We start from the raw sequence: 17694 nt of genomic DNA on the forward strand, positions 1-17694 counted from the left end.
TTGTAAAGGTCCAATATACATAAGTTCATTCAAGTGTTTTTCTGGTAGCGCCGTTGTTTCAAAAATCAACCACCAAAAATCAAAACAACTTATCACGCTTCCCCCCCCCCTTTCTCCTGCCCTCACCATGGCGATTGTACAGGGCTGGTTGCCGCCGACGCGGGAAAACTACGAGACTCTCGTCTTAATTTGGCAGTTTTTCTATCCCCTTGTACGTCTCTTTTATTTCTCTTGTCCATCTTTCTCATCCCGAAGCTCTCATGTCTTCTCCCTAAGAAAGTTGCAACGCTGACTTGAACATCTTACCCCCCACCAGATGGGCTCCCTGCAATGGGTCATTAAATGGTACGGCATGGGCAAGACTTCGGTCCAAAGCTCATTCAACATTCCCGGCCGGGTCGCTTGGATGACCATGGAGGCGCCGGGTTTCCTGACGTTGCTGTACATCATGAATACTCTTCCCCAGGAGCACGGCATCGACGACCTTCCCTGGCAGAATCGCGTCCTTGGCGGTCTCTTTGTACGTATCGTCCCGCCTTTTCCCATCCAGTCCAGATATGCTTATCGATGACGATACTGATACGCGAGCTTCTCACCAGGTCATTCACTACATCAACCGCGCTATCCTCTTCCCCCTCATGCAGCCCTCCATGGCCCCCATCCACTTCATCGTCTGGGCCGCTGCCCTCAGCTTTCAGCTCTGCAATGCCGTCTGCCTCGGCTCCTGGCTCTCCGCCTACGGAGCCGTCACCTCGTCCGCGTGGCTCGCACAGTCGCCGCTGCCGCAGTTTGCCTTTGGCCTTGCCCTCTTTTACGTCGGCCTCGCCGGCAATTGGTTCCACGACGAGGAGCTGCGCGAGATCCGCCGCAAGGAGCGGCGCCGGCAGGAGCGCCTCCGCGCGGCCTCTGGCACATCATCATCAACATCATCATCTGTCAAGGTGGAAAAGCATTACGAAATTCCGCAGGCAGGGCTGTTCAAATACATGCTCTACCCGCACTATCTGCTCGAATGGATCGAGTGGCTCGGGTTCTGGGTCGCAGCGGGATGGAGCTGTGCGCCAGCGCGCGCCTTCTTCGTGAATGAGGTGCTGTCGATGCTGCCGCGCGCGGTAAATGGGAAGAAGTGGTACACGGACAAGTTTGGTGAAGATAAAATCAGAAAGAAGTGGGTAGTCATTCCGGGTGTCTGGTGAGCGCGTGCGCAACGTTGTGTGTTGGTTGCCTTGTTCAAAGGGGGGTGTGCGACTCACATGGTACAGCACAGTGTATCAGTATTCGGCTTGATGAGGCTGATAACCATCGTTCTTAATTTCACGACAAAGGAACTGTGAGCGCCATCGCTCTGCGCCGACCTTCCTGTGCCAGGTGTGCCATGTCTTTATTAGCAGCAATTATCCAAACAGTACCAGAGTCTCTGTATTGTATGAGACGGCAGAGTGATGGTGCCCATCATACTCTGCATTAACGCGGACCCTCGCCAAATTGGTCGCTAGTATAGATGAAATCTCTGCTTAATGCGGTAGAACATTGGCGAGCGAGATGGTAGTGGCTAGTGAAGAATCCGCTTGGTGCAACCTGCATCTTTAGATGGGAGTGCCGAGAAGATGCGGAATAAACAGACAATAAAGCTTTGTCGTTGAATAGAAGTTTGGGGTTGAGAAGGAACCAGAAAGTCCTACCTGTGACTGTCGTGTGTAGTCTGGCAATACTGGTAGACACCTAGCAACTTTGGTATGACCTGGCACCTGTAGGTGCGCATCTTGCCCTACCACTCAGCTCCGGCTAGAGATGGCTGGAAACACTGCAGATGGGCCATCAAAATGAATGAAAGACTGTCGAACTTTGTCAACTTTTTGTTTCGCTTTGGCCGCCTACGACGCCCAGCGAGCTCAACCAGCAGTTCTTGTTAGGTAACTTGGTGCTCTCTGACCCCAGCAACATGGCGGTGAAAACAGGCCCCGTCGCCGATGTCCCGAAAACGACATGGCGGGCACTATTGCAGGTCGCTGACGGCTCTATCCAGACCAAGGTCGCATTGCGGTGTACAGTGGCTAGTGCTCCATCCATACCCGCCCGAATCATGCCGTCGAGGTTGAGCCTATGTATGAAGACACAAAAGGCTGCTCGGCGGCTTCGCAACCTTGGTCATGTTTCCAAATTTAGGAAAACATTTCACTTTGCTGGTGGAGGAACCTAGAGCAAGGCTGCTGGTGTAAGCAGTTGTGGATAAGAAATCTGCCAGTGGCAAAAACGTCTCAGCCGTGGCAGCAGCGGAACCGCACCAGATCAAGGCCAGATTTTCCAAGGAAATCCCGAAGTCAGTAGACAATAGGATCGTTCTATTTCGGGTTCAATTGATATCCCATCTCCTCACGTGATTCATCGTGGCTGTACGAAGTACTCATCATGGTCCCGAAGTGCATAATAGTCCGACTCCGCTCTACTGAGTAATGGCACAACAAAAGGACTACAACTTGCCAACGGATACCGACAAATTCAAGGCAACTCGGATGTTGTAGTCACCTACTTTGGTTAGTGTTGAGCGGCAGGGCCACTCTCCAGCGGATGCAGCAGTAGCTAATGGTGCCTCGCCGGTAGTGCTGATGGTGGGCATGAAGGCGACGATCTTTTGGCCAAGGCAAGCAAGGATGCAACTAGTGCGAGCTTGAGGTTGGATCTGCAGAGCATGAACATTGATAAGGTGCCTAAATTAGCAGAGTCAGAAGACGAATGGCACAGCCAAGACATTCTAGACATGGTTCCCCGCCATGTCGAAATGCTAGAGCTGCAGAACTGGTGTCTGTTTGGGCTCGCTGACGCCATTTTTTTGTCGTCTTGCCTGACGGTGATGGTCAACTTGGTGAGCTGAACACGTCTTGTATGTCTTGTCAACAGCTGGTTGGTTTCGGCGTGGATTCATCTCATGTAGCCAAGATTTTCGAGACATGGCGGCGGAAGAAGCGCAAGGTACGTGTCGTTTGCGTACTAATATACGGCTCTCGCGTTGACCAGGACAATGGCGTGCAAGCCAGGGCCGTGTCGATTTGCGTGCTAGGGACTAGCGTGGCGAAGAAGGACCGGGCGCAGATTGTGGTAGACAGAGTGAATCATCTGAATCGTCCCGAAAGGGCCAAATGCGACAATGAGCGACAGTAATTTGATAATGGGCATATCAAAAGTTAGCAAACGAGGAGTCGCATCACTGCCAAGACGAGGAAGTCGCCCGTCAGCGCAGACCAGGCAAGTCAAGCTTAGTTGGTGGTGATGCAGCAAGGCCAGTCAGCCACATCAGGTAGCGCGGCATGATTGGTTGGCGAGTCCCGAAATGCATGGTACAAGGGTCGACAGCCGTTCCTTTCCAGGATAATACGGTGCAGATGAATACTCAGCTCGCCTGGCCACGGCAAGGTTCCGAAGGAGCGCCAGAAATAGGATCAAAGTGCATCTAAGAGGCAGATTTGTCGCGATGTAGCTCTGGCCGAGCGAGGTGAGATGGAGAGGAATGGCAACAAACGCCGACAGTAAACGGAGAGGCAAATTTGCCAGCTGCGTGCCGCGGGCAGTCAACTGCCGAGCCATGAGTTAGCCGGGCGGTTGCCGGCAGTGTCTCAGTATGACAGCACTGTGCGAGAATAGTAAGACGGGTCAAGAGTCGCTGAAGGGCATAGTAGAAGTCTTATTGTTTTAATGTTTGAGAAAGTGAAAATTGTTAATTCCAGGGCCAATGACCGAGCGTTGCGACATCCTGAGCATGCCTCATTATACAGTTGCGTGAGCAATAACTTCATAAGAGTGAAGCATGTGGATGAGGCGTACAGTGTCGCACAGTCTGTTATAAGCTAATCGTGGCTAGGGCCATAACGAGGGGTCTTGGTGTGGCTGCTGCGGCTGGATGCATGTACCCAAGTATGTCCGGACTCGTTACCGCCAGAGAGCCAACAACTACTGGGCCACTGAAAGACGAGGTCGAGACTAACAAGTGGTAGTAGAGGCGCAGTATGATTCTTGACCGTCTCGTCTAAGAATATCGCCGCAGACTGTATGCTGCGGTTTCCCGTCTACTTGTCCCTCGACGTAGGTCAGCGTCCATGGCGGCTCTCGCACGTTGGCCGCCCACCCTTGAATGGCGCTCCTTCCCCAAACCGGCCGCGACCCAAAACTCTTTTTTCGACCAGATTGCCAGAGTACCTCCGTACCTCGCTCGCTCACTACTCTCTTCCAGGTACTTCTTGGTCTCCTTGTGACCGTCCACTCACTTCTGCCAACTCTCAACTCCTCTTTTGCATCGCCAATTCTCGATTCGCTTTCTTCATCGCGCCATCGCCTCACCATCGCCTTGCCGGCCCTCTCTCACTACACCCGCATCTTCCTCGTTATTCATCTGGATTATAGCGCACGAGGCATCCCTGCGTCCGCCGCCCAGCTTTATCACCACTCTCGCTTTCGCCGCTTGCTTGCGCTGCCCAAAACACCACCACCACGCCACCACCGTACAACCACCAAGACACCAACCACAAGCCAGTTTAGTGCGCGCTCTTCGTCGGCTTTCACCTCGGTGCGGGCGGAGCGAGCCGCTTCGCTGTCACAGTCAAAGTCGCAAGAGTCATCGTCAATCTCAACCGTCAATGATTCCTAGTCTCGCTCAACGCTGGCCGCCAGACTATTAATCATGTTGTGGCCCCTTCCTTCCAGATCAACCACTTCTTCCCTGCAACCGCGCAGCATGATCCCCAAAATCACAAATCTTTACGCCATCTGCGGTCTATGTACCCTCGGCGGTTTGTTGCAGGGTTTTGGCGTCTCATCCCTGTCGGCAATCCTGGCAACATGGCAGGTAAGTCGATGTCAAACATTACAATGTTGACCTTGATGACTCTAACAAAAGATACAGTACAAAGACTACTTTGACAACCCAGAATCAGTCACACAAGGTGGCATCATGGCTTCGTTGGCTGGTGGTTGCTTAGTTGGTGCCCTCTTTTCCTCTTATATAGGCGATCATCTAGGCCGTCGAGACTCCATGATGGTAGCCTGCGTCATCTTCATTGCAGGTTCCATTGTCATGTGCGCTGTCCAAGATAAGAACATGCTTATCGTTGCTCGAGTTGTCAATGGCTCTGGCGTCGGCTTGCTCACCAGTCAAGGGTAAGACTCATCATCTTTCGTCGCATCGAGATCAATGCTGACTTGTTCAGGCCTATCTACATCGCGGAAATGAGCCCGGCCAATATGAGAGGCCGGCTCATTGCCATGCAGCAGTGGATGATTACCTGGGGCGTATGTACATTGCGTGCACTTCATTTTTCGGCGGTCGCTCTAACAATTCATTAGATTCTCATCATGTACTACGTCTCGTACGGAGCCTCTCGCATTGATTCAACTGCCGCTTTCCGACTACCGTGGGGTCTGCAGATTATTCCTGCCTTGACTCTACTTTGCTGTCTGCCTATGATGCCAAGATCCCCACGCTGGCTCGCCACCAAGGGCCGTTGGGACGAGGCCCTTGAAGTTTTGGCCATGGTTCGCGCCAAAGGAAATCAAAGTGACGCAAACACTCTTGCCGAGCTGCAAGATATAAAAGATAGAGTCGAGTAAGAAACGAGACTACTGTTACACGCCACCACTCACTGACACTCGCCCCAGGCAAGAAAAAGGTTACAAGTCTACCTCATGGAGCGAGTTGTTCAATCGTCGCAACATCATCCGACTTCACGTTGCCGTCTTCACCCACATCTGGTCGCAGTATAGTGGTGTAAATGCCCTCATGTACTATATCGTCTACATTTTTCAGATGGCCGGGCTCTCGGGCACGACGAATCTCACCATTTCCAGCATTCAATATGTCATCAACGTTGTCATGACCGTACCGACGCTGCTGTTTTCCGACAAGTTTCCCCGTCGCAGAGTCATGATGACTGGCAGTTTTCTAATGGCTATCTTGCATTTCACCATGGCTGCCGTCATGGCTACCAACGGCCATCCCGTTCCCGGCGGGCTCGAGGGCACACCCACTGTCACCTGGACACTATACGCGGGACGCGCAAGCCAGGCCATTATCGCCTGCAGTTACATTTTTACCGCTACATATGCATTGACCTGGGGTCCGATGGGTTGGATCTACCCCTCCGAAATCATTCCGCTCTATATCCGATCCAAGGCCGTCTCGCTTGCGACTCTATTCAATTGGGGCTGCAATTTTAGTTTGACCTTCTTCACCCCAACGGCGTTTCGCAACATTCAGTGGCGTTTTTATATCATATTCGGGTCATTTTGTGTCGGCGCCTTTGTTCACGTCTTTTTCTTTTTCCAAGAGACGCAAGGCCGTTCTTTGGAGGAAATGGATGACATTTTTGACAACAACACCTTTGCCTTTGGAAAGATAAAAAACGACGGTCACGAGTTTCGAAAACGCGTACGAAAAGCGGGAGAAAGGTTTGAATACTCTCCACCTACGTCAGAAGTAGCCGAGCTGGGGCTCTCTGACAGGAACTAGACAACAATGATACCACAGGGCGCGCGCCCGCTGCAGATTTATGAGTTTATCTTGGTTCGAATCATCATTACATTGGCGTTTTTGTATTAGATTTGCATGGCAAGGGAGGCTTGAACCGGAATTGGTTGCAATATAAGGGTTACGGGTTATCCAGCACCCGCATAATTGATTCTACTCGGACAAATCATGGCTCTATGACTTTCACGTGAAAGATTTATTCAGTTAATCGTATGGGCTAGTCCTTTCCAACTCGATTTGTTCGATAGCCTCTGCGGATCCTGCAGCAATGTGACACTGGTAAATTGTTGTTTCTTCCTGTTCGTCTCGGTAGTTTAAGTTTGGTAGATCCAAGATGCTTGCCTCGTTACGGGAAGCCCGAGTTGGGACTGCGCAGAGCATGCACTCTTCAGACCAGGTAGGTCGGCCATCTTCTTATTTTTTTTATTGGATAAATGAAAAAAGCAACAGTTGATAATACATAGTCTTGGTCTTTCATCGACGGCAAGACTCGATTTATACACTACAAATTTCCGGACAGACATCAGGCGCATATCGGAAGCGCGCCAGACCACATGTCAACCAACAGAGACAGGTATACTGTGAATGATTGATAATTTCACTTGTCTTTGAAACTATCTTGTGGCCAAGCAGCAAATACAAAAATAGCCGACAGAAGCTCTGATAAGCCAGTAAGCTGTCTACTTCCCTGGCATCGTAAAAGTCATGAAACATCTTCAGTTGACAAGGTCTGTCTGCTTCCTTATATCGTACAAGTCAAAAGAACGGTGGATCACATCAGTGCGGTATTTCCCTTGGTAAAGTCTTCTGTTTTGATTCTCATTAGGCAACCCACCCAGACTGGTTCCGCCAGCGCCTCAAAATCTTTCCATCCCTTTTTTTTGGATAATTGCTTCACTTGTTTCCTCTTCATTCCTGAACTAGAACCCAAAAAAATAAAGAAAAAAGACCGACACCCCTTAGAAGAAAATAACGACCTACAAGGTCAAAAGTTAAAAAAAAAGGCAAGCACATCCCAGCATTTTCCGTTTCCACACGGCCTAAAAACAAAAACAACACACAAGATCAAGCAAAGAAAAAGTCGATACAAGCAGGGTATAACAAAGCAGCGCGTGGTAGCCGCTTATGCTTCGAGGGTCTTGTTCTTCTTCTTCTGTTCAACCTTGAGTAGCAGTGCGCGGTTAATGTGCGGCAGCACACCACCGTAGGCAATCGTGGCGCGGATCAGGGTGTCGAGCTCTTCATCACCACGAATGGCGAGCTGAAGATGTCTGGGGGTGATGCGCTTGACCTTGAGGTCCTTCGCGGCGTTCTGCAGCAAGTGGTTAGCGAGGAACCCAGCGAGAGTGTGCCGGAAATTGAAAAACGTACGCCAGCCAGCTCAAGAACTTCAGCGGTGAGATACTCAAGAACAGCGGTAACATAGACGGCAGCCTTGGCTCCGACACGCATCTTGCTCTGTGTGTTTTGCTTCAAGAATCGCTTGACACGACCGCAGGGGAACTGTGCATTGAACAATTAGCATTGTCATTTGAGAAAGTGACCTGAAAAGTTTGCGCAAGCTTCGCCAAAGGCTCGCGATGCGATTGCACGAGCCCCACTCGCCCAAAGACTCCCGCCGCTGCCTAGATCGAAGTCATCGACCGCAGGCGCGGCAAACGTCGCGCATCGAATTCATCGCCGCGGGAAGCTCAAATCGCGTTCTGCAAAGAGGAGAGTGTGCATTTCCCGACGCAGAATAGCTTGGTGACGCGTCTCGGATCGATGGGCTGGCGACAGTCGCGGGTGTGGCAGGCCTCTCGAGGGGTTGGCACAATCGGGGGCGTGCGCGACTGTTGGCAACGGGCGCCATAGAGGAACGAGAAAGAATCGATGCAAATTCTCCCATTCGCAATGCAGTTCCGGGATTCAATAGGCTTACCTGAAGGCCTGCACGCGCAGAGTGGCTCTGCTGCTTCTTCTGGCCATCGGCGGCGCTGGTCTTGCCGCCAGAGCTCTTTCCGCCAGAGGACTTTCCCTTGCCGCCGGGCATTTTGACGATAATTTCGAGTAGAGGAAAAAAATTGGGTAAATTCGTAAAGTCGAGCGATGATGCGACAAGAGGATGCGCAACCGATTTGTCAATAATAATCTGAATGCCAATGGTTTGGTAATGCGATGGAGGGGGGGTCTGTTGATGAAGGAGTAGCGTTGGTGCAGGACGTGGTGGCGGGCGGTGTTTACGGCAGAAATTTAGCTCGGTGCAAGCTGGCGTAGCTGATTCTCAATGTTGTTGTTTGGGGCGCTGGTACCTAGAGGGGAGGCGGCGCTGCTGCTAGTTACTGCTGCAAGGCCCAGCAGGCTTGGTTGTTTGGAGCATCATTGGTTTGTCCAATCAGAAAACGTCATTGTTATCCAGTAATGCGCCACGAGTGGCTAGTGCCTTTTCTGCGCCAACTGTTGGCGCAAGCCGAAGATTCGCCGTGACGAGGCGCCCAGCCCAGGCAGAAAGGCACCCAGCTGGGACAGAAGGCAGCAGCGGTCGCTTTGTGAGATGTTACCTCATTTTCTTGTTCGAAAAGGGGGGGCAAGTGTTGTCGAGCGTCGGTAAATTCGTCTTCTTCGCTGCAGGGCGGGGATGGCCGTGGCACCTCTGGCGTGTGCTGTGTTGGCTTGGTAATGCTGCTGGAGACTTGCTGTTGGGGGGGCGCCCAGTACGGCAGCCCATAGCCGGAATTCATCAGCCAGACATATCGTATCGCGACTTACGAGGCAATGTCTTCGTCAGAAGGCGCGGCTTTACTGATGCCATCGTTGCTGCCTTGTTGTGCATTGGACGGTGACAAAGGTCGACATATCGAACATGAATGTGGTGCTGCTTGAGCACCGCAATGGAGGCACAGTGTGTAATTGCCCCACTATTGCAGCCACCTGCTGTGGCTGGAGTGAGGTGCAGCCACATCTGTCGTTGGCCTAATGAGAAGTTCACAAATGTAAACATTGCATGCTCTCCACTCCCGAGACACGCAAAGTCTGCAACTGGCATCTGGCTGGCATGTTTCGCGCGATACGAGATGCTGTTGGCCTGCGGGTTCGTTTCCTTTTGTGCTAAATGGCGCGATTCGCCGACTGGCAAGCAGATCGTGGGTAGATCTGTCTTTGCGACACGGCTTACGGCGAGGTTACAGCATCTGTAGCACGACATTGAGGTAGCCGAGTTTACAGCATGACACTTGTCGCGACACAACTTTTCCTTCGCGAGCTTAGCCTAAAGTGACAGCCGCACGTTATTCGGTAACTATGTATATGTACATAGCGGTCGTTGGTTCTCTGCAAGCATCTCGATGCTCTACCGCCCAACAGCCTACCCTGCAGGCATAGGCGCCTTGCGAGATCGACTCTCATGGGCCAAGAGCGCATGGGTCCAAGTAGCCACACATGCACAGGGACTGAAAGAAGAAGGAGACACATGTAATGGCATCAGCCGCCCACTGGGCCCGCGCGCTTGATTCAAGCCAGCTTCTGCTCGCTGAGCCTGCCTACGATACGCTGCGACGAACAGCTCATTATGAAAGTCCCTTGGGCATAATAATGCCATCATGACCTACATGCGTTGGACTACCACCTCACAGGTGAACAGTCCACGTTATCTCAGCAGCATCGTGTATTCATATCTAATACCACCTGTCATTAGCTTAATATGCGGAGTCGATGGTGACAGCTTGAAAGTCCCATGCCTACCCCTGTTCTTTCGTCTGTAGCACGCGGCTAGCCAAGACTGTGTGGCGGACCGCCGTGCAGCAAGTCTTCTGAGCTGTAAAATAAGGCAAGAGTACGGCTTAGGTGACAGCTAGCTTTATCTAGATGACCTCTAATCTGCAAGATGACAACTGAAGTTCTTACCGTAGAGTATTGACAATACCGAGTCACGAGTCTGCGAGCAGTGGAGTTGGGAATCAGCCTCAAGAGAATAAATAGATCACACGAGACTAACAAACGTCGAAGGAACAAAAAGGGGTCCAATTCAAACCGACCAGCAAATGGTGGATCTACTTTCACAAAGACCAGGTCTGCAATTAGCGTTGTTCCCTCTGAAGGGTCGGGCCGGGCACGCCACCGTACATGATGTTGAATGATATAAGATGTGTAATGTGATAGAGTGGCCGATATATTTTCGAGGTGTGCAATTTACCGCCGACGTGGAGGCCGAAGTGAGGATGCAAGCCGGGCTCCGAGACCAGGTTTGCGAGGCCGAAAAGCGAAGCGACCGGATTCATCTGGTTGTCATCCCATGAGGCTTCCAGGGTTTTTAGCGAATTGTGGCGGCATAAGGGGGTGGCAGGGCTGCCTAAATATTAGGTTCTTTCAACCATCTTTGCTTATTTGCATCTCAGCAGGGGACCTCGTGCAGACTCGGTGTAACCCCCTCGCGACATGGGATGACGGCCTTCGATTGCAATCGAATGACAAGGACAGCATTACAGGCTTACAGCTCTTGTTTGTGCAACATAAAAAAGAAAATAACCAAAGCCCGGAGCGGCCCGCGGGATGCAACCGCAGTCGCTTAATGCAAAGTCCCTGCGTTGAGCGCGCGCAGCCTTCCGATTCGCCCGCTGATAATGGCCACAATGGCGCCCCCTTTGTTGATGCACATGCTCCAGGTTGCATGCGGGCGGGTGCGTGGGCTCTCAACGCTGGATGTGGTTATGCAGACAGGGATGCCTAATCGTCGAATGAGGGGCGATAGGTCCGGATGAGATGGGGGCCAGGTGAAGGCCGCATTTTGGTGCATGCTTATTAATACTCATGACCTTGACACATCGGATTGTTTTTGGATACTTTGAGCCATCAGAGCAGTCGGTATTAGCACAGAGCCATAATAGAAGAGCTATCCGACGCAAGTGCGGGCAATATCAAAGACCGTAGGAAAAGCAGGCTCAAATAAGATTGGCAGTGGAGAGCTTGCGGTGCACCAGTGTGCTCCTTTCCTGCCTTGGTGTCACAGCAGGAAGCGTCAAGCGGAGTGCGAAAATTCTTATCCTTTGCTGGTCCTGTTCAATGGTAGATGGCACGTCCTGACGACTTGGACAAGACGGTGATGGGAACAGAAACGACTGGGCAGAGCTGCATCGAGTCAGGTCCGTATTGCCTGGAGAGAGCACCCTTCAAGATGCCCTGGATCGGTTCCGGTCGGTTTGCTGACAGGGCTTTTTGTGCCGCCCTCTGGCTCTGGCCGGGTGGAATCGCTCATATCAAGGCGTGACCCACAGCAGGGCGCCAGGCCACGAGCTCCTGTCATGTTGGCGGGGATATGTGGACAGGTGAGACATGGAACAGGTTTCTTGTGGTGCCAAAAGACAGAAGGAGATGGGTGATGGCACTGATGGGTGGCTTGATAGGCTACAGGCAAGACTTGTGCGTACTGATAGATGCAGCGAGAGGAGAGGATATGAACACTGCTTGTTGTTATTTGTTGTCGTTGTTGTTTGTTGTTGCAAAGACTGAGTAAACAGAAGCTTAACTCCGCCGTTATTAGACCCTGATGCGGGTTTCCGTGGGGTGTTTCAAGAGTGTCCAAATAATAGATTGGTGTTTGCCGCTGGCAACGGCCTTGGATGTCATGTAGCACAAGTGACAACTACGAACAAAGGCAGAGTTGATAGGATGTTTCGCTTTGAGAGTTTGGCCAGGCGTAGTCAGTTGCCCTCGGCGGTTGCTAGGACAAGAACAAGCCTCTGCGTTGGGTTGAGGCTTTGTTGCACAGCCAACAACAGCCATGGAAGATGAGAGGCGGCCGACAGTTTCATTGGACGAGGGTGGCGTGCATTGTCTGCAAGGGATATGGACATGGACATGCAAGGCATGTCTGCAAGGCGAAGGGGACAGAGGGACACTGAAAGACTTGAAAACCAGTAGAACTGGACAAGGTTGAATGATTGGAGGACAGAGGAGGTCAAGTAGGTACGTTTTGGACGTATTACAACTTTGGTTGTCGTTTGTTTCCTTTCTGTTTGTCCTCTTGTTGGGCAAGGCCAGCCCTGTGGCGTACTACCTAATCTTTTAGGTTGGTGCCGGGCGAAAAGTTTATAGGGGTCCAGGGGAGTGCCACTGGCAGGTGGCTGGCTGACTTGGAGACGGCTGGAGTTGGGGTTTCAGGGACTTTCAACTTGCAAGTACGGATATCAGTAAGGTAGCACTGGGTAATTCTGAGTGATCCGTACCTACATTTTCCATTGATATGTACTTGTGCTCGGAAATATTGCTATAAAACAAAGTACTGTAAGAGATGCCGCGCCAGCTTCGAGGGCTTTACGCGACTGTGGCCTATGTACCTAAGGTGTCAAGCGGAGGCGGGCTTGCACGTACCTACCACATCCCCCATTTTATCGCTTTCATCACTGCCCATGCCTGTCTTGATGATGATGATTCTTATTGTGTATACTCTGCCTGCATATTTACCATGAAAACAGTTTCCCTTGTGAATGGTTGGCAATCCTATCTTGCTCAGCCCTTGTTGGCCCCTGATGACCACTGGACCAATGACCCCTATAAGAGATAAAATGACAAAATAAATACCTAGCTCACTAATAAATAGAACAGACACATATTTACGCCAAAACAAACCCTCTAATACCTTTCATAGAAAAGGCTAGTTACAAGCCAGCCAACCCATCTGGCTGCACCGCGACTGTACCTTTTCGGCGCTGCACTGGCAACTAAATACCTACACAAGCTTCACCACTATTTTTTTTGCCAACCTCCGCCCCTACCCCATTGTGTGGCCCCAATTGCATGTAGCGTCTTTTTTTTTCTTCCTCGTTTCCTTTCATTTTCCTCCTTTGCCCTCTTCCTTCCCCCGAACTCCCCCATCCTCCTTGCTTTTCCTCTCCTTCCCCCTCTCCTCTCCGCCGTCTCGTCCTCCCTCATCACCTTGACGATCGTCGATCCTTCTTGACTCGTGGACCAGGACAAGAGACCCTTTTCTGCCTTGCCTACTTTTCTTGCTTGTGCGGCAACAATTGCTTGGCTGGCACAACCACTCCCACCACTCCCACTCACACCCCCCCATCCCGTCTACCGCTTATCGCCTACCGCCTCCCGCACACCTCGCTCGGGAGCCCGAGACCGACCAGCATCTCCTTCCCGCCGCGGAAATCTTTCGTCTCTCACAGCACCCCTAACCGACCGACGTCGTCGTGCGCTTCACCCCTGAGCGTCTGTCACATCGCACACGCTCTTCTACACACTACGACCGGCCTACTGCTACGCTACGAAACCTTCGAAAGGCCTTTTTAGCCCGCCCGACCGAATCGCCCACCGCCAAAGATAGAGCCCATACTTCACTGTACTGGCGCCCTTTTACTTTGTGCCCTTTTCACGCTTGCCGCCCGCCCCTCTTCCCAGGTGCTTCGTTTGCTTCTGCTTCGTTACTCCCGCATCGCCACTCGCGCGCTCCAAAGAGCTTCTGATACTCGGCCGGCACGTCATCGACTCGAGTCCAGTCGATTGTCCTGCCGCCTCAATATCTCAGTCGGCCTGCACAAGAGAAACCTGTCCGTCTTGAGATACATTTCTTGCCCACTTTGGACATTCCGTCATCATCCTGCGCTTTTCGACGCCCATAGTTGCATTTTTACGACGGTTTCCTACGAGACGAATTTTCATGACTTCCCCCCTGAACGAATACTTTGAATAATCCGAACACTTGTCCTGCCGACTACAACAGCGGCATCGCTTTTGTCCCACCTGTTTGCTGCTATCCTAAGCCTCTAAATTCCTCAGGCCCGTCCTGTTCGGCCACAGCCGCACATTTACACGTGCTTTCCGGTCATTGCGCGCAATGGCTCAGCCACCTCACGACATGAGCTACCTCGACTACAATTCGGGCTCCAACCGCTCGCCCAATTCCTCTCGCCCACAATATGGCGGCGGCGCTCCCGGCTTCAACGCCGGTCTTTCCCTCCCCCGACAAGCCCAGCGCCCCTTTGAGGCACCCCTCGGCTCTTCTGCCCTCTACGCATCCGACCGACCCAACGCTGGATACAACGTCAGGGGTATGGATACCATCTCCGCTGGCGCTGTCCCTAGCTATATGCTGGATGGCAACCAGGGCTGGAGCTACAGCGCTTCCGGTGCTGCGACGGTCAACGGCGCCGTCAACGGTCCCAACAGGAGCCGCAGCAGCAACCGCAGAGCCGCTCTCCCCCAAGTCAGTACCACACTCGCGTCCTCTGGATAGAAATCTTGCTAAACTTCCGTAGACTTGGACCGATCACCCCAGCATGCCTCCACTGCCTTCAAATCTTCAGGCTTATGGTGGAGGCCTCAACGGCTCCCACCTCTCCAGCAGCAATCTTCGTGTTGATCACCCAGGCACTCACCCATCGCCCTCCGATATTCGCTCCACCAGCTCCGACCCCGATCAGCTCATTCCTACTGCTATTGTCATCAAGAATATCCCTTTTGCTGTCCGCAAGGAGACACTTGCCTCCATCATGCTCGAGATGCACCTACCCCAGCCATATGCCTTCAACTACCACTTTGACAATGGCGTCTTTCGTGGTCTCGCATTTGCCAACTTCCAGTCAGCTGAAGACACTAGGATCGTGATCGAGGCCATGAACGGCATGGATGTACATGGCCGCAAGCTCCGCGTCGAGTACAAGAAGATGCTTCCCGAGGCCGAGCGCGAGCGTATCGAGCGGGAGAAGCGGGAGAGACGAGGTCAGCTTGAGGAGCAGCACCGTGGCCCCATGCTTCACCAGCAGAGCTCCATCCAGTCACTCGGTGCCATGTCCCAGTCTCAGCAGCGCGGTAATCCTGCCGGCTATCTCGGTATGTCCCAGATCTACTGTCTAAAATGATATAAACTGACCTTTGAGTAATAGGGGATGTCGACTTGAATGACCCGCAAACGCTAGACTTCTATACGGAGCTTGTCATGTTTCGTCGTGATGATTCTCGCGAGATTCTCGTCTTCCCACCTGGCATCGCACCTGAGCACCGCCGCTCAATCCATATTCTCGCCCATCACATGGGCCTCGAGCACCAGTCAATGGGTGAAGCCGAATCTCGCCAGCTTACTGTGCTTAAATCCCAGCAGCCCTCGCCAACCCCCAATATCCACAGTGCCCCTTCCAACAGTCTTGATGTCCATAAGCGCGGATTGAGCAGGGCCGCTACCTTTGACTTTGCTGCCGATCGAGAGTCTCGGGCTGTCAGCAGCAATTACTCTCACGTCAACGGCCGCCAGGGACCTACACTCGAGCTTCCTGGTAGTCCTGATGGCCACGGCCTTCCCAATCACCTACGCGCTGCCAAAAGCTTTGCTGATCTGCGTTCGTTTACGCCTAGTCCATCCCAGGCCTCGTCGAGCTACCTGACTCCCAACCCTGGCATGGGAAGTATCGGCCCCGGCTCTACCGCCCGCTTCGGCGACTACATCAGCGCTCAGCAAGGCCACCCTGGCAACCCGTCTACCCCCGGTTCGAAGAACGACCATGGGCTTGCTAGCGGCCTGGGTGCCCTCAACCTGGGCTCTTATGAATCGAGCTCCGTTTCAGGCCAAAACCGCAACGCTCCTGGTGCTATTGGCAGCCAGCGCCCTAGCGGCGTGAGCAACGGACCTAAGGGCGCTCCCGAGCGTCAGCCTCGTGGCCCAGAACGTGAGGCTTCCTCAGGATTTGCTGGCCGTGGCCGATCCAATGGACACCTGCAGCGAAGCAGCGGTAGGTAGTCCGCCAAGACTTCAGCGCGAGATTGGACTAATTCGCCGTACCAGACTCGTCCGACAATGGCGCTCGCGTTGGCACCGGTTCGACTAATGCGGCTCGGTTTTAAACTTGATGACCTCGGCCACGATGCCTGGTCCCCAGGATGGCGCGGCCTTTTGCTGGCTGGGGTGGTGTCGACTTCTCCAGTACGACCGCCTCAGTTTGTACTATGAATGATCCCTATCATGCTGCTACTGCTGGAAGTGTGAAACCTCTGTTTTTATGATATGGACGTCAGAGTGATGAACCGAAACTCTTGGCGGCCATTTATGACGATGCATACGGAACGAGAGCATTGGATGGAGGCTCGAAAATACAGCATTAATTCAACCCTGACAACCTTTTACGACACGTCGAGATCCACCGTCTCAGCAACGCAAATGATGGTGGAGTTTTTGTCATGCTGTCGACGGTGGATTTAGACCATACGTTGACGATGACGATGTGTTATTTATTTTACGATTTGACGTCTAGACAACTGCGTTTGTTTGCGATCCGAGTTGTGGCTCTTACTGGAGACATGGCGAGGCCGCTCCAGCAATGACCAGGACACAAGTCCGAAGAGAAGACGAAAACGCAGAATGACAAAAAAAATACGCTATACCCATTTAATACCCGAACAAACGAGCAGATACGACCATGACGACAACGGAATACTGTCCAGTGCGCGCGCATTGACGCCTAGCGACTGTTGATAGGAGGAAGGGTAGTCGGAGCGCAAGCATTGCCAGCCACGGATGGTATGGCAACGGTTTGCGAAGGAGATGACCAGGCTGAATATCTTTATCGCTTTTGAAAGAAGTTTTTGATTGAATCTCTCTGTTACTAGTTGTCTTTTGTTGTTTGCTGTTTTTTTTGGATCCTTCTTTTGACACTGCGGACACATGTAAGGATGTTTCCTTGACAAGTTTTTGTAATTGGCCATGACTCTGGCAGGGGCGGAAAAAACCTACTATAGACTGGGAGCACGGGGGGCGAGTAGCATAGGACTACCGAACCTTTTGTGAGGACCTTTCTGGTTCTAAGGGAAGGGAGGTGTTGGAAATGGAAAGTTTGTTTGGACGAATATGAAAGACTGGTTTGATACTGGGAAGGTGGAGGGTCTGTCGAAAGACGGGGGTGACGGAAACGTTGCCGGACCGAGGATGAATTGTTTCAATGCTCTGGTCCGTTTCTGGAAAAGGACGCTGAAGCACAGATTGGAAATGGAGACGTGATACAAGTTAACATGTTGCCTGGTACTTGGACTGTGATAGTGATGTGTACCATGGTAACAGTTGTGAAGACGTATTTCTGCTAGAGGAGTGGCCGTGAGTGCCCAAGAAGAGACAATCCAAATCAAGGCCCCTTGTTTAGTTGCTCGGCAGCTCATTATGGAGCGTCGCAATCTATCCGCCTCTTCTCTCCTGTCGTGTGTCTCTCTCCCGG

At 52.2% G+C, this 17694-nt stretch overlaps 4 protein-coding genes across 4 annotated transcripts; 3 read left to right on the forward strand and 1 right to left on the reverse strand.

The window, feature by feature from the left end:
• Positions 1–127: 127 nt before the first annotated feature.
• Positions 128–1196, forward strand: BBA_02475 (3-oxo-5-alpha-steroid 4-dehydrogenase; the record flags this gene model as incomplete). The annotated part of the gene is made up of 3 exons (XM_008597572.1): positions 128–211; positions 317–520; positions 600–1196. 3 exons carry the CDS (start codon positions 128–130, stop codon positions 1194–1196), a joined length of 885 nt encoding a protein of 294 aa, XP_008595794.1.
• A 3530-nt stretch (positions 1197–4726) lies between these two features.
• Positions 4727–6496, forward strand: BBA_02476 (Sugar transporter family protein; the record flags this gene model as incomplete). Its single annotated transcript, XM_008597573.1, has 5 exons — positions 4727–4837; positions 4895–5148; positions 5199–5280; positions 5335–5594; positions 5647–6496. The coding sequence occupies 5 exons, from the start codon at positions 4727–4729 to the stop codon at positions 6494–6496; spliced, it is 1557 nt and encodes a 518-aa protein (XP_008595795.1).
• Positions 6497–7637: 1141 nt separating this feature from the next.
• Positions 7638–8546, reverse strand: BBA_02477 (Histone H2A; the record flags this gene model as incomplete). Its single annotated transcript, XM_008597574.1, has 3 exons — positions 7638–7826; positions 7886–8017; positions 8436–8546. 3 exons carry the CDS (start codon positions 8544–8546, stop codon positions 7638–7640), a joined length of 432 nt encoding a protein of 143 aa, XP_008595796.1.
• A 5787-nt stretch (positions 8547–14333) lies between these two features.
• On the forward strand, positions 14334–16333 carry BBA_02478 (R3H domain-containing protein; the record flags this gene model as incomplete). The annotated part of the gene is made up of 4 exons (XM_008597575.1): positions 14334–14702; positions 14755–15328; positions 15382–16221; positions 16275–16333. The coding sequence occupies 4 exons, from the start codon at positions 14334–14336 to the stop codon at positions 16331–16333; spliced, it is 1842 nt and encodes a 613-aa protein (XP_008595797.1).
• Between the last annotated feature and the right edge of the window lie 1361 nt (positions 16334–17694).

Source organism: Beauveria bassiana (genome assembly GCF_000280675.1).
Source record: "Beauveria bassiana ARSEF 2860 unplaced genomic scaffold BBA_S00005, whole genome shotgun sequence".
In the NCBI taxonomy this organism is placed as follows: domain Eukaryota; kingdom Fungi; phylum Ascomycota; class Sordariomycetes; order Hypocreales; family Cordycipitaceae; genus Beauveria; species Beauveria bassiana.